This window comes from Notechis scutatus, chromosome Z (assembly GCF_049901735.1).
Source record: "Notechis scutatus isolate UNSWTSFEM ecotype Mainland chromosome Z, rNotScu1.2, whole genome shotgun sequence".
In the NCBI taxonomy this organism is placed as follows: Eukaryota; Metazoa; Chordata; class Lepidosauria; order Squamata; family Elapidae; genus Notechis; species Notechis scutatus.
Genome location: NC_142025.1, coordinates 107,222,107 through 107,238,138, shown reverse-complemented (window position 1 = coordinate 107,238,138; position 16,032 = coordinate 107,222,107). Strand labels below are relative to the sequence as shown.

General features: G+C 36.2%; 2 protein-coding genes across 2 annotated transcripts; one reads left to right on the top strand and one right to left on the bottom strand.

Moving 5' to 3' along the window:
• Positions 1–840: 840 nt before the first annotated feature.
• On the top strand, positions 841–9,655 carry LOC113424053 (olfactory receptor 14C36-like). The gene is made up of 2 exons (XM_087945970.1): positions 841–1,766; positions 9,613–9,655. Exons 1-2 carry the CDS (start codon positions 841–843, stop codon positions 9,653–9,655), a joined length of 969 nt encoding a protein of 322 aa, XP_087802096.1.
• A 249-nt stretch (positions 9,656–9,904) lies between these two features.
• LOC113424052 (olfactory receptor 14A16-like) lies at positions 9,905–10,855 on the bottom strand. Its single transcript, XM_026685655.1, has one exon. It carries the CDS (start codon positions 10,853–10,855, stop codon positions 9,905–9,907), a length of 951 nt encoding a protein of 316 aa, XP_026541440.1.
• Positions 10,856–16,032: the final 5,177 nt, after the last annotated feature.

The window sequence follows — 16,032 nt, the reverse complement described above, 5'->3', positions numbered from 1 at the left end:
AAGAGAAAATGTATGAGAAGAGGAGTATAGGAGTATAGCAGTGCATCTCAGTATAAGCTTAATTATGTTCCTTGGGGAGTGACTTTCTGATACACAAAAGAAAACAGAGATGATGCAATGTCTTCCATTTTTGTGGCAAGGGTATTTTTTTAAAAAGTCCATTTATTCTCTGGGAGACAGGCAGAGTTATCTTGGAAGGAAAAATAAGCAAAGGTAAATAGAAATATCTATTCACTTATCTGAGTGGTCAGCTTTTGTTCACTTATAAAAGAAGAGACATTTTGTAAACATTGGATATCTTGCAGTAGAAGTTTATTTAAGAATATATTGATTTGTTTGGCTTAATATTACTGCATTAAAATAAAAGCAAATATATATAGCAATATGGTTACTATAAATTATATTCTAAACTGATGCATTTTATTATAATAATTTCTGAGATTTAGAAGAAGATAATACACATATCTATGGATAATTATTTATAAAAAGCCTGATAACATAGCATTTCTAATTAAAGCAGAAATAACCATATAATTGGTTTCATTAAAACATTTGAGGAAAGAGAATTAATGGAAGAATATTTTCATTTTCATAAATCTTTTTTATTGTCTATTACACAGTTATGCATTTATTGACTAGTAGAATATGCTGCTGAATGTACTATGTCAAGAATGGTATATTCAGGAAGGGTCTATTGACAATCATCTATTATAAAGTGAGATGTCCCAATCAGACTATTTGCTCTGCAATTCTATATCCACTTATCTGTACTGATAACACAAACTTTTTCTTCAGGTGTGTTATATTAATCTCATAATTCATAATTTGTTTTTGCTTAGAATGATTGAAAGAACTAGAATGACCAATCAATCCACTGTGATGGAATTCCTTCTGATGGGATTTTCTGATGACCACGATGTACAACTTCTGCTCTTTTTCTTACTTCTCTTTGTTTACTTGATAGCTTTGGTTGGAAATTTATTCATTGTGTTTGTTGTGATCCTGAACAACAACCTCCACATACCTATGTATTTCTTTTTGGTCAATTTATCCTTGACTGATATTTTTTATATCACAACCACCATTCCCAAATCAATGGCAGTTTCATTGACAGATAACAAAATGATTACTTTTCCTGGATGTGTAGTTCAAGTTTTTTTAGTTATTGCTTGTGTAGGTTCTGAGGTTGCCTTGCTCACCATTATGGCTTATGATCGTTATGTAGCTATCTGCCATCCTCTTCAATATAGCCTTATCTTGAACTGGGATGCATGTAGCCAAATGGCACTTGCCTCTTGGGTTAGTTCTCTCATTTATGCTATGTTGCTAACCACCATAACATTTCAATTGTATTTCTGTGGATTGAACATCATTGGACAGTTTTTTTGTGATGTTCCTCAGCTACAAAAGATTTCTTGCACTGATACAAAGTTTAATCAAATTTTCATGTGGATAGTTGGATTCATTGCAGGTTCATTTTGTACTGGATTTGTTTTTGCCTCTTATGGTTACATTTTCTCAGTAATTTTAAAAAGTCCATCCACTCAAGGTAGATATAAAACCTTCTCAACTTGCAGTCCACACTTGACAGTTTATTCCTTATTTATCATTACATCTATGTTTTCATACTTGAGACCGCAAACTCTGTCTTCTCCCACAATGGACTTGCTGTCTGCTTTTTTATATGCAGTTTTGCCTCCTGTTCTGAATCCCATTATTTATAGCTTCAGAAACAAGGATATCCAAGAGGCTGTGTGGAAAGTAATGTTAAAATTAAAAGGAACTTCCAAAACTCATTAATCCATGTTCAGAATGGCAAATCTGTTATTATGCTAACACAACTTCCATATGCAGAATAATTTGCATATTTGTATCTTTCTATGACAATCTAGCTTAATGTTCAGAAAAGTTGTACACTCCTCTGGTTTTGATTGTTGCTAATGATTACATGCAATGGGGAGAGATTTTTGAAGACAGTCTTTGCACGTGATGTTCTGCACAATTATTGAACAAACTACTCTGTCCTTTATTGTTTATTATTTTTACATCAATACAATAATTATATACTGGAATCCTTTTGTTTGTAAATGATTAGAGTCCAGCATTCTTCTCAAGGAATGATTTAATTGATTTTCATTTTGAAGGTATTCAATATAGTTATCAGAGATGTGTTTTAGCTTTTGTTTCAGCCTTCACCAAATGCAAGCAGTTGTTATAAGGTAATTTTTAATTGATGGTGAGCAGACAAAGCTGATGCCAAAAAATTGCTTTCATATTTTCAAAGACAGATGTGCCTAGGCAAAGATGTTCTCCTTGAGACAATGTCCTCAAAAGTAATTGGATATCATTCATCAAAAGAGATTTCATGCATTTCAACCTTTCTGTTTCACTAACACATAAAGCTAGCCTGCAGAGACTTCCGGTTTGCAGGTTTCAGCAGCGGCAGGGATTCGCGATACTGCGCGATCCCTGCTGCATTCGCCGTCAAGGTTCCCCCGATCCGTTTGGATCTGGGGGATATAGCTGCCCCGTAGAGGCAGCTGAAGACAGGGGGGATCCAGACAGGGGTTTGGGGCATCGCAGACCCCCTCCCCAGCTGGCAAAACCCCCTTTTCCCAAGATGGACGAGCGGCGGTCAGTAATGGCCGCCACGAAGAAATCTACAGCCGGACAAGCAGGTGCAGGAGGGAGAAAGCTGGAAGAGTAATGAAAGTTGCTTTCAACTGGGACAAGGCAAGAGAAAGTGCCCTGAATCTCGAAGGCTGCTAAGGATACATTGTTCCTAGTAAGAGTTACGAGATGCGAACATTCTAAAAGGGAAAGTTTTTTCTTTCTTTCGTTTCACTCTCCTTCCTAACGTGACAGCAGATGGAAAAAATTTTCTTGGCTGTGAGTGGGAAGGGAGAGGGGAAAAAAATTGGAGCATTTGAAAATAAGGAGAAGATTGCCTAGATTTTTAAAGAGTTACTAAACACCAATAAGACTTCTAAAAGAGATATTTTAAAGGGAATTTTGTGACTAAACTTTAACCCCAGAAAGAGAAAGTGAAGAAGGAGAGAGTATTTAAAAGAAACAACCTGTCTGGATTGTTTGGTGATTTTGGAACTTCTGAGAATTATTTCTGATTAAAAGCACTCGGGTGGTTGTTTGGGAAAACTTTTTCTCTGCACAATGGCATCACTTGTGGATGGACTGAAACTTGTATACCAAAAATATGAAAAAGAAAAGCAAGAAGGGAAAGATGTCCTTGGCAGTCTTTTTCAATTTTTAGAAATGGCGGTTTGTACTTATGTAAAGCTGAATGAGCAACAGGATGATGGGGACAAAGAAGAAGCCATCTTTGATGAACAAATAACTTTGGTCGGAAAAGGGAAAAAGAAAGAGAAAAAGGAAAAGAAGACTTTAAGATCTGGAAAAGCAACCCAAGAAGAGAAGAATAAGGTGAAAAGGGGACATTATGTTAGGAAACAACAGAAAGGGGGAAAGCAGAATAAAAGGGAGGTGGAGAGACAAGGGGGTAAAGAGGACAAGGAGAAGAAGAAGCAAGGGAGAAAGGAAGGGATGAGAAGCCTTAATGGTGGGGAGCAAGTTGTAAAGAAGAAAAAGTTTTTTAGAGATAATGGATAATTTATTGAAAAAGGGATTCTAGAAAGATACATAAGATTGCATTTTTATATTTGTATTTAGAAATAATCATAGAAAATTAGAAATAATATGTAATTTAAAATGCGATAAAATATTTAGTATAATCTAGTGAAAATTTTGTTAAGAGAAGGGAGTACTGTAATGGAACAATGATTTAAGATATGTGATGTGGGGGGAAATAATTTTGGAAAGCATAAGTGTTCCCACAAAGGCATGATATTTAACTGAAATGGGTAAAATGTTTAAGATATAAATGATTGATAATATTAATGATTAGACTATGTTATTCTAGTGAAACTTTTTGTGAAATGAGAGATTTGAAGTAGGAGAAAGGGGAACGTTGTAATGAAATAATGATTTATAATATGTGACGTGGGGGGGGGATAACTATGGAAAATAGGTGCTCCCATAAAAATATGTGATTTAACTGAAAAATAATGTGTTAAATGTTTAAGACATAAATGAAAATCAATATTAATGAATAGATTTGTATTGGTTTTGATAATACTGTATAATTTTAGAATGTACCAGACAGAATCCCAATGTAAGTTATGTGTTTTATATTAAGTATTATAAATATAGGGGAAAGAGATAAAGGCATCATACTCCATTTAGTGTACAGGAGAAGTTTTTTTTTCAAAGAAGAAAGATAAATGGAAAGCTGGAAATAGAACAGACAAAGAATAATAAATATTATGATTCGAATTGAGAGGAGATAAATAAAACAAAATTGAGAAAATTTAAAAGAGAGAAGTTATATAGAAAAATTGAAAATGCTAACAAGATATGGAATGGTATATAAAATGAATATGAATTTGAATTTGTGTCTGTATCAAGAGTTTTAACCCGGGACTAAGCAACTTTCAGAAAAGAGATTTTTTATGCTTTTATGTTTTGTGTTTCTGTGTATCTATGTTTTGTATGTCTTTAAAAATCAATAAAAAAAATTTTTTTAAAAAAAAGCTAGCCTGCAAATATATGATTTTCTATACTGGCTTTCCCAGTAAAGTCTCAAGAAGGGATAGTAATAAGTCCCACCCATGCACCTTCCCCATCCTCTCTGCACTCATTCTGTACAGGCCACTTGAACACCAATGGGCAATGCGCCCAACCCACATTGCATCTCTATGCATCCTCTCCAAATTTGTGCTGTGCTTCTCTGGTACCTTCGTGCATCCTTCTCAACCCATGCAGGACCCCTGAGGAGAAACATACTTCTTCCTGAGCCACACTACAGCTCTGCATATTCTGTTTAATCCACGTTGCTCCAATAACACATCCCCATATACTCCTCATCACCTTCCCCAATTACGCTGCACCCCCATCACAGGCTGATCTGTGTGGTATCTCTTGTGTACCCCCACATACCCTTCCCAAGCTACTGGGTACCTCACCTATCTTCCTTACTGACACAGTGCCTCTTGCACACTCCAGATACTCTTCCTAAACCACATGTCACCTGTCATGCACTCCATTGCACTCTTGTGCACCTCCCTGACATTACCCATACCCCTGCACATCTCAGCAGGAGGAGGAGGAGGAGGAGGAGGAGGAGGAGGAGGAGGAGGAGGAGGAGGAGGAGGAGGAAGAGCTATTGGATTATAGTGCAGACTTCTTTATCTCAAGTACATGGTACATAGAACTTTACATACTCATATAACAATTGAAGAGGTAAAAAAAAGAATTAATCAAGCATTTATTTTAGTCATTCATGGGTGATACTGAGGTTTCTGATTTTCAATCCCCAAACCTTGAGCAACAAATACTTCTTTAACCTTGATAGGGTCTCATTGGTACCTGGTATAAACACATACTCTTTAACTTTGATGGCAGAAAAACACAGGAAATTTCAAGCACAAGGTAAGTCCCATTTACTGTTCTGGGCAAACTCCAGTAATCTTCAGAGACCATTGAAAACAAGGATGCTTAATTATGGTTCAAAACATTTCCAAATACGTATTTTCAATATGTATGTAATATTTATTACAGTCACAGGGGTGATAACAAAAAACTAGAGTTTTTTAGAGAAGAGTAATCAATGATGTCCTTAATCAATGCATGCATGAGTCAGACCAAGAATGCCAACTTAGCCCTGCCCTGTGAAAGTGGAAAGCATGAAAAAGAAATCCAAAATAATTGTGTCTTAATTTTCTGAGAGGTATTTAAAGTTCAGCTAATATACCCTAATTCTTTCATGGATTACTGTCTTGTTGTGGTGAAGAGGCTTGCATCACTCAATGAAGCTTTGAGCTATGCCTTGCAGGGCCACCCAAGATTGACAGATCATAGCAGAGGGCTCTAACAAAATGATAAGTAAATGGTGACCCACTCCAGTATTTTTTCCATGAAAACCCCATGGACAGTTCCAAAAGATATGATGCTGGAAGATGATCCCCTCAAGTCAGAAGGTGTTCAATATGCTACTGGGGAAGAGCAGAGGGCTAGTACTAGTAGTGCCAGAAAGAATGAAGTGATTGGGCCAAAGCCAAAAGGACTCTCAGCTGTGGAGGTATCTGATAGTGAAAGAAAAGTCTGATGCTATAAAAATCTTTACTCCATAGGAACCTGGAATGTAAGATCCATGAATCAAGGCAAGCTGGACATGGTCAAATAAGATGATAAGACTGAACATCAACATCTTAGGAATCAGTGAACTAAAATGGACAGGAATGGGTGAATTTAATTCAGATGAATATAAGGTATACTACTGAGGGCAGGAATCCATCAGAAGAAATGGAGTAGCCTTCATAGTCAATAAAAAAGTAGGAAAGTCAATACTGGGATACAATCCCCAAAATGACAGAATGATCTCAGTTCAAATCCAAAGCAAACCATTCAACATCACAGTAGTCCAAATCTATGCCCCAACCACTGGTGAAATTGACCGGTTCTATGAAGTCCTACAGCACCTTATATAATTAACACAAACAATGATATCCTTATCATCATGGGGGATTGGAATGCTAAAGTAGGAAGCCAAAAGATAACCAGAATAACAGGCAAGTTTGGCCTTGGAGTACAAAATGAAGCAGAATTTTGTCAAGAGAATATGATGATCATAGCAAACACTCTTTTCCAACAACCCAAGAGATGACTCTCCACATGGACATCAACACAGAAATCAGATTGACTATGTGCTCTTCAGCCAAAGATGGATATCTATACAGCCAGTAAAAGCAAGACCAGGAGCTGACTGTGGCTGAGATCAAGAGCTTCTCATTGCAAAATGTAGGCTTAAATTGAAGAAAGTAGGGAAAAACACTAGGCCACTCAGGTATGAACTAAATCATATCCCTGATGAATATACAGTAGAGGTGACAAATAGATTTAAGGAATTAGATCTGATAGACAGAGTGCCTGTAGAACTATAACCCTTTATGCAGGTGAAGAAGGAGAGTGCAAAAGTTGGCTTGAAACTCAACATTAAGAAAACTAAGATCATGGCATCTGGCCCTCTCAATTCCTGTAAAAAAGATGGGGAAGAAATGGAGATAGTGACAGATTTTACTTTCCTCGGCTCCAAGATCACTGCAGATGGAGACTACAGCCAATAAATTAAAAGACACCTGCCCCTGGGGAGGAAAGCTATGACAAATCTAGACAGCATACTAAAAAGCAGAGACATCATCCAGCCAACAAAAGTGTGTATAGTCAAGGCTATGGTTTTCCCTGTTGCAATGTATGGCTGTGAAAGTTGGACCATAAGAAAGGCTGAGTGCCAAAGAATTGAGGCCTTTGAACTATGTTGGAGAAGACTCCTGTGAGTCCTTGGACTGCAAGGTGATCAAACCGGTCAGTCCTAGAGGAGATCAACCCTGACTGCTCTTTAGAAGGCCAGATCCTGAAGATAAAGCTCAATACTTTGGCTACCTAATGAAAAGGAAGGACTCACTGGAGAAGAGCCTAATGCTGGGAAAGATTGAGGGCAATAGAAGAAGGGGACGACAGAGAATGAGGTGGCTGGATGGAGTCACTGAAGCACTGAAGCAGTAGGAGTGAGCTTAAATGGACTCTGGAGGATTGTAGAGGACAAGATGGCCTGGAGGAACATTGTCCATGGGGTTGTGATAGGTCAGACATGACTTTGCAACTAACAACAACACACTTACATACAAATTTTGGAAATTCGTGTGACATCTGTTTCTTTACATGGTATATTTTGAAAGGATGTCAGTTTTATTTCACTAAAAATAATGTGCAGACTCAAGCTTCCAATTTGAAAAAAAAGGGGGATTGGGAGGAAGGAAAAGGGAAAAAGGTAGAAATAAAGAGTATAGCTTATATAGAGAAAGATGGATTTAAAAGCAATAGAAACTGAATAATCAAACTTCCTAAGGATCCTGGTTTTGGTTCCTTGTTGTGTTTCTTTCTTATCCTTCTGAGCTGAAACAAATGGGTTCATTTAAAATTCATGTCCAAATAGCACATTTTAATCATGGACTCAAACTAGTTTCAACCCAATTTGTCCCCGCTTCTTTGACTCTTCAAATCAAATTCCAGACTTCTTGGAGAAATGTTTGGGTGTTACTCTAAGCTATGGCAGATTCTTTCCCTATGATTCCAATGAGATTTCATGAGGCCAAAGCATTGTTTATTATTTTATTTTATTTATTATGAACTTTATTTGCCACCCATCTCATATCCAATGACTCCATCAAGCAACAAGCACTGTAAAATGATCTTAGCCAGGTTTTACCATATATTAATTCAATGAAGCTACAAAAAAGTGCCCACACATTACCTCAACAATATCATCCCTTCAAACATCAGAAGAGCTTGTATATTTGCTTTTTATCTTGTCTTCTCCTCCTCCTTTTTGGAGGCAAAGTTCTATATAACATATAAAAAGGGCTGCAGCTCTGTCCTTGCATGGGTGGGAGAGACAAAAGGGCTGCAACTCTGTCCTTGCATGACTAAGAGCAATTTATTACCATCCCTTCTTGGGATTGAGGAAACCAGTATAGAAAGTTGCAATATGTATGCAGGGTGCTTGGCAGCCGATTGTGTGAAATGGTTGTCAAGTACTCAAATGATGATTCCATGACTGAGGTGCTGCAAAAGTTGCAAAAACTTCAAAACTAACTGAGAAAAGTTCCACCAGTCTCTCAGGAGCAGAGGTGTTAGAACCAAGTAAAATAGTAATGATGTACCTTTCACAGTTTTCTCAATTAAGCCAGAGATTTAGAATAGTTTGTTGTGTTTCAAAGAATCATTCTTTTGGAAATATTGAAACCCATACTGATGTCATAGCCTGAATTATGAACAAGAAAATATATAATGCACTTTCCCTCACCTTTATTTTGTTTTAGTTGATGGTTTTCTTGTGCATACATATTTTTTGTGTGTGAGTATTCAAAATTTGGAGTGCTGACTTTTAATGCCCAATTCTTTGACAATAATAATGAAAAAATAATATTCTTTCCTGTTTTCTGCTTTCACTTTTTATATGGGGATTATGGTTTAATTAATTTATTTATCTGTCCAATTTATTGGCCATCCGTCTTACCACAGTCAGAATCAGATTGGAGCTGGACCCTGGAGTTCTTCTAGTGCAATCCCTTGGATCAAGCAGGAGACTCTATACCATTTCATGCACGTAACTTTTCTTAAAAATCTCTAGTGATGAACTACTCATCAGGTGTTCCCCTGATTAATTCCACTGTTAGGAAGTTCTTCCTTAATTTCAGGTTGCTTCTCATGCAGAAACATCTGAGAATGCAGATATATCTGAAAATGCAGATATATCTGAAAATGCAGCTTGAAAAATACAATATTTTGCTGTGGAAAGGAAAGGAAAAGAAAGGAAACGAAAGGCCTTTTACATGTGAAACACCCCAAAGAAGCCTAATAGAAATTTTCAATTTATAATGCAAATGAATTAAATCAGCTGTCATAGTAATGTAGATCTGATTTACATAGAAACAAAATGATTCAAATAATTATTATATTGATATAAACATTTATTAGCAAAAAATGGAGAAATGTTATTGATTGTGGAAAACAATACTAAAAATATCTCTCTTTAAACTGTCTTTCCTTTCATAATATGCAACCAAAAGTATAAAACAGTAAGACCCTTCTGTACATTATGATAGAGCATAGGAGGAGGTGCAAATACAGAATTGTGCATAAGGAAGTGTGCCAAAAACAAAAAGCTGAAAGACTGTCCTACATATTAGACACTAATAACGGAGGAAGACATATGTGAGGTTGCTCAATAGAATAATGTATTTGTCACATTGAAGATGATTCAATCAGGCTAAAAAGTTCGTTTGATTTTTGATGATATTTTCCACACAGCTCCTTGAATGTCCTTGTTTCGGAGGCAATAAATGAGGGGATTCAGAATGGGAGGCAAAACAGTATAAGCAACAGCAGAAAGCAAGTCTATAATGGGAAAGGAAAGAGATTTTGGCCTCAGGTATGAAAAGAAAGCTGTAGACATGAATAAAGAAAAAACTGTCAAGTGTGGACTGCAAGTCGAGAAGGCTTTGTGTCTGCCTTCAACTGATGGAATCTTCAGCACAGCAGAGATTATGTAGCCATAAGAAGCAAAAATGAATCCCACGCAAAAGGAACCCACAATTAATCCAAATATCCAAATCAAAATTTGATTAACTTTTATATCTGTGCAAGAAATCTTTTGCAACTGTGGAATATCACAGAAAAATTGCCCAATTGTGTTTGGCCCACAGAAGTTTAATTGGAAAGTGATGACTGTTTGTAGCAATGAATAGAGCAGGGAGCTGACCCAGGAAGTAACTGTCATTTGATTGAAGATGTCCCAGTTTAGCATGAGACTATATTGCAGAGGATGGCAGATAGCTATATAACGGTCATAAGCCATGATGGTAAGCAAGAAGATCTCAGAACATGCACTAGTAATAACTAAAAAAACCTGAGCAATACATCCAGGAAAAGTAATTATTTTGTTATCTGTCAGTGAAACTGCCATTGATTTAGGGACTGTGGTTGTGATATAACAAATATCAGTTAGGGACAGGTTGACCAAAAAGAAATACATGGGGGTATGAAGCTGATGGTTTAGAATCACAACAATAATTATGAGTAAATTCCCAGCCAGGGCTGCTAAATAAATGAAGAGAAACATGACAAAATGCAAATATTGAGTAACATGATCATCAGAAAATCCCATTAGAAGGAATTCTCTCACGGAAGATTGGTTGCCTGTTCTGACTCTTTCAATCATTCTGGACCAAAACAGATTAAAAAAAAGTTAGTACAGGAAACAAATTAAGGAAAAATGAGTTTTCAATACAGATTACTATTATTTATTTACTGTCAGAATATAGTTAAAATTATTGTCAAAATGATTTATTTTAAAAATTCAATGGATACATCAAACATGCTTACTCATTTCATATACATGAAAACTGTTTTTTGCATAATACAAGTAATAGTTAATATAAAATTTTGCAGAAATTCTCAGCTTGTCATTAAAAATTCTAAAATAAATAAAATATATTATACAATATAAATATGTCAGATGGAAAGCAGTAATAGGTTGAGTGGAAATGGTTGAAGCTTATGCATAAGGTATGAAATGGTCCATTCCATAAAATTATTTTAAATTGATTAAAATAAAATATCAGGATATGGATAAAAAGCAATAATGCCTTGAAGGAATTACAGAGAAAAACATGTGTATTCAAAATAATCTATTTTTTAAAACTGCATTAAAATATTTTAAAATGGATTATTTGATATCAGTTTCAGTATACTAAGATGGGAAAAAATACGTGTATAATTAGGATTTTTAAGCAACTGAAGAATAAATGACAAAATGCATAATTTGAATGTTCTTATTAATAAGGACATCCCATCAGAAAGGTGAATTGGTTGCTTATTGTGCAACACTATAGGCAAAAACTGATTAATACAGATTATAAAATTTATCAATGGAAGGAAATGTATAGTGGCATTTTACTATCTCTCATTATTAATACCTATTTAGTACTTACCTGAAATTAAAATTAAATATAAATTCAACTGTCAACTATAAGTTGCTTACTTCAAAAGTAATGAATTGTATTATTTGGAACAGAATGATGCATGGCTATTCACCCAGCATATGTTAATTTTTATAAAGAAAAATAAATCATTCTGCTAAATTCCTCTTTACCTAAAATTGTAGACAAAGCCTAATCTTACAGAAAGGGGTAAAATTAACAGGAAGAAATTATTCTTTCAAAGAATATTTTCTAGTAATTCACTAAATCCAATAAATAATTTCCTTCCTTCCTTCCTTCCTTCCGTCCTTCCTTCCTTCCTTCCTTCCTTCCTTCCTTCCTTCCTTCCTTCCTTCCTTCCTTCCTTCCTGCCTGCCTGCCTGCCTGCCTGCCTGCCTGCCTGCCTGTTTGCTTCTTTCTTTACTTACCTTACTTACTTACTTACTTACTTACTTACTTACTTACTTACTTACTTACAATTTGCTGGCATCAGTGGTACTTAATTCAAGTTAACTGCTATAGAATTGTGAGCTGATCTTTTTTTATATATATATCATAGAGTTACAAATACTCCTACCTTTTAGATGTCAATATATTTTCCAAAAGCTTGCCCACCTGTTAAGCTCATTGAATTTAATATGATGACTGTTAGACAGGTGAATATAGTTTTCAGTGTACAGATAATAATTAGTCCATTTTATCAAATTTATTATTGTGATATTTTTGAATTTTAATATACTTATTCAAGTAATAAGAAAGAAAGAGATGAGCACCACACCCTAGAGTCAGAAACCATTACCTTATTTATATTTCATATTTCTTAACAGCCCATCTCCTTTGGATTTACCTGAATTTAAATCCAGAAAAGTTATTTGGCAATGTTTTAATAGGTGGAATGAATGAAAGAGAGCTCCACTTACCTCTGAATTCTTTAAGAAGAAAGCTTTGCCAGTCTTTTAAAATATAAATGCTCTATTGTAGAATGTTTTGCTTTGTAGAGAGAAATTAAGTCATCTCTGTTTTCTGTTCCATTTTAAGGAATCTCTCTGATGGGAATCTCAATTCCCAATGTAATAAAGAAAGTTTATCTCCTTTATATCTTCTGACCTACCATTATCTCATAATATTTAGTATATTTTAATGTCTCAATTAGCCATCTCTTCTTCTGTCTCTTTTTTAAAAAATACTGATCTTGTCCTAAGTTTAAGAGACTATAGGAGCTTCTAACTCTCCTACCAGCAGGAAGAATTCAGTTGATGGTTTCCACCTCACTTCCATTGTGAACCTATTAAGAATAATGTAAATATGAACTTATGAACTGCTTTATGTTATTCCTTGCATACAAAACCCATAGCTATACAGGTACTCAGACTCACAGAAGCACAGACACAATAACAACTTAAAACATTTTAAAATCCATTGGATAAAAATCATTCAGCCTTCATTATCTCTGAAACAGAAGTTTTTCTTCTCTCTTATCCAACAGCGGGGAAGGCTCCTTAAAAGGGCAGAATGATTGAAAAGAAAAGCACATATTGTCATCCCTGCAAAAAAATCAGTCCAGAAAAAATATTATTGCAATTTTGTGTTAGTATTGTACATTAAAGCAAAAGAATTTTGAAAGTTTAACAGGATTCCCTTATTTAAATTTTATTAAACCGATATTACCTGAGATCAATACCAGTTATGGAGCAGGATTACAATCCTGGTCAAATTATTAATATGTTGCTTAATAGAAATACCTCATGAATACTGTATTATAGATTCCTACATGTGTACATGTTTGTGGAATGAATATTATTTTCATTGGATATTTATATAATTGTTATTGTAAGTAGAAAGCAAACTTTCTTTTAAGATTGAATAGGCTTATCACTGAGAGCTTGTCTCTGAATTAAGAGCCAATTTTTAATAGTAGTGAAAGTGTTGTGCTAGAAATCAGGAGACTATGAATTCTAGGCCTCCTTGGGTGTGAAAGCCACCTGGAGGGCAATGGGAGCTTTTGTTGTGGGGAAAATCAGAGGCAGGAATGCTTGGTTTGGATGATAACCTGAAATATATATGAAAATAATGGCATACAATCTCTAATAATAATTCAGAATAACTGGTTATGTCACTGAAAGGTGGCTGCTTCCGCAACATAGTCATGTGTTTCAGGAATGCTGAGAAACACAGTGAGTTGCACTCCTTTTCAATGTGAGATCTGGAGTTCTGCAAATCTTCAAAATGTAACTGCATGATGGACAATGGGAAACGAGAAGCCAAGTCCTGCAAGCCCTCCCGGTAGAGAGAGGATCTCCATAGACATAGGCCTGCAGGACCTGAGGTGAAAAAGGCCTGTGAAATGCAGCGATAAAGACAGGCCTGTGGGGACTAGGGGAAGAAGCAAGCCCAAAGATTATGGGGACCTTGAAGAGTGAAAGTGGAGCATAGGATATCTCAGGTGGTGGGAGAGGGCTTAGGGACAGACAGAAATAGAGACACAAAGAGACACAGAGAAAGAGAAACAGAGAGAGACTAGGACATACAGCAGTCAATAATAAGGGCACGAACTCTGGGAGACTAAAATTGGTTAAAAAATACATTGAGAAGAGTTACTTCATTTCCTGTTCTGTGGCATAGCTTGGCTTAACTCCTCTCCTTCACCCTTTTGACTTTCAATAGAGGTCAATGGCATAGATCAGGGGTGTCAAACTTGAATCATCATGGCATTGTCATGTGACATATCATGACTTTTTTCCACTTCACTAAACTGAGTGTGGCCAATGTGTGATGTATCCGGCCCATGGACCATGAGTTTGACAGCCCTGGCATAGATGATTCCATTCTTCAGAAACTTCAGAGAGCCTGAAAAGGGAAAGGCCCTTCAAATAACCAAATGGGGCAAATTATTAGGACAGGATTTTTAAAATAACAGGAAAAAAATAACAGTTGAAAGTACATTGGAGGTCTTCTAGTCCAATTCTCTTCAGGATAATGTATATCAGTTTGAACAAATGGCTGTCTGATCTCTTTTTAAAAACCTCCAGTGATGGAGCACCCACAACTTCTGAATGCAAGCTGTTTCACTGATTGTTCTCATTCTCACGATTATTTTTCTTAAGTCTAGATTGGATCTCTTCTTAATTAGTTTCAATTTGTTACTTCTTGTCCTGCTCTCAAATGGTTTGGAGAATAGGTTGATTCCCTTCTTCTTTGTGACAGCCCCTCAAATATTGGAACCCTGCTGTCATGTCACTCCTAGTCCTTCTCTTTGTTAGACTAGACATACCCAGTATCTATTATTGTTCATCATATGTTTTAGTCTCCAGCCTGCTATTCATCTTTATTGCTCTTCTCTGTACTGTTTCTTGAGTCTCACAATCTTTTTTGTATTGTGGTAACTAAAACTGGATGCAGTATTCAAAATGTGGTCTTGCTAAAGCAGTGTAAAGCATAGAAATATCTCATGTAACTTTGACATTATTCCTTTGTTGTTGCATCCTAAGATTAATGATAATAATTATACTATAAACTGAATAAAAAGTGGATCACTTGGTTAGCTGCTGCAAGAAGATTTCACAGACTACCATATTTTTCGGAGTATAAGACACTCTGAAGTATAAGACACACCTAACTTTTGGGGAGGAAAACAAGAAAAAAAAATGCCTATGCCTCCCAGCAATTTGCCTCCTTGAAGCAAACAGCCTGTTTTGCTTCAGCACAGCCTGATTAACACAAGTAGCTGATTGTTGGTTGGATCAGCCTCCCGATGATCAGCTGTTTCAGGCTGCAGAGATTGCCATAGCCTATTGCCATCTCCATGCACCACCTTTTTGGCCACTGCATCCTGTTTTCAGCCTCTGCACTCCTCATTTTCAGCCTCCGTATGCCCTATTTTCAGCCTATTCCAGGCAGTGGGATCAGAATGGATGGAAAATGGGACATGCAGAGGCTGAAAACGGAGAATACTGAGGCTGAAAACAGGATGCAGAGGCCAAAAATGGGCCCATGGAGGCAGCAATAGGCAATGGCAATCCATGCAGCCTGAAACAGCTGATTGTCAGGAGGCTGATCCAACCAACTATAAGCTGCTTGTGTTAATCAGGCTGTGCTGAAACTGAAACAGGCTGTTTGTTGTTTGCTGCAAGGAGGCAAATTGCTGGGAGGAAGAGTCCAAAGGGTGGGAACTAGAGAAAATAATAAAATACAAATGCCTGCAAATAGAAATATAACAACTGTGGTAAAAGAAGGCAAAGGTAATACCAACACTAATAAGTGCCTTGTGTGCAATTCTCCCAAAATTGCAGTATTACTTTGACAACATTGACATTGACAACTTCACCATCAGTCAATTGCAACAGGCAACTTTACTCAGAACAGCTTACATCCTGTGACAAAATCTGTAATACCATCAAATATCATATCTGCCTATCCC

Excerpts from the sequence above, each read along its gene's own strand:
- LOC113424053 (XM_087945970.1), top strand. The coding sequence starts at position 841 with ATGATTGAAAGAACTAGAATGACCAATCAATCCACTGTGATGGAATTC. Across the intron at positions 1,767-9,612 it reads GAGGCTGTGTGGAAAGTAAT|CAAAAAATGGAGAAATGTTA; the intron begins GTTAAAATTAAA and ends AACATTTATTAG.
- LOC113424052 (XM_026685655.1), bottom strand. The coding sequence starts at position 10,855 with ATGATTGAAAGAGTCAGAACAGGCAACCAATCTTCCGTGAGAGAATTC.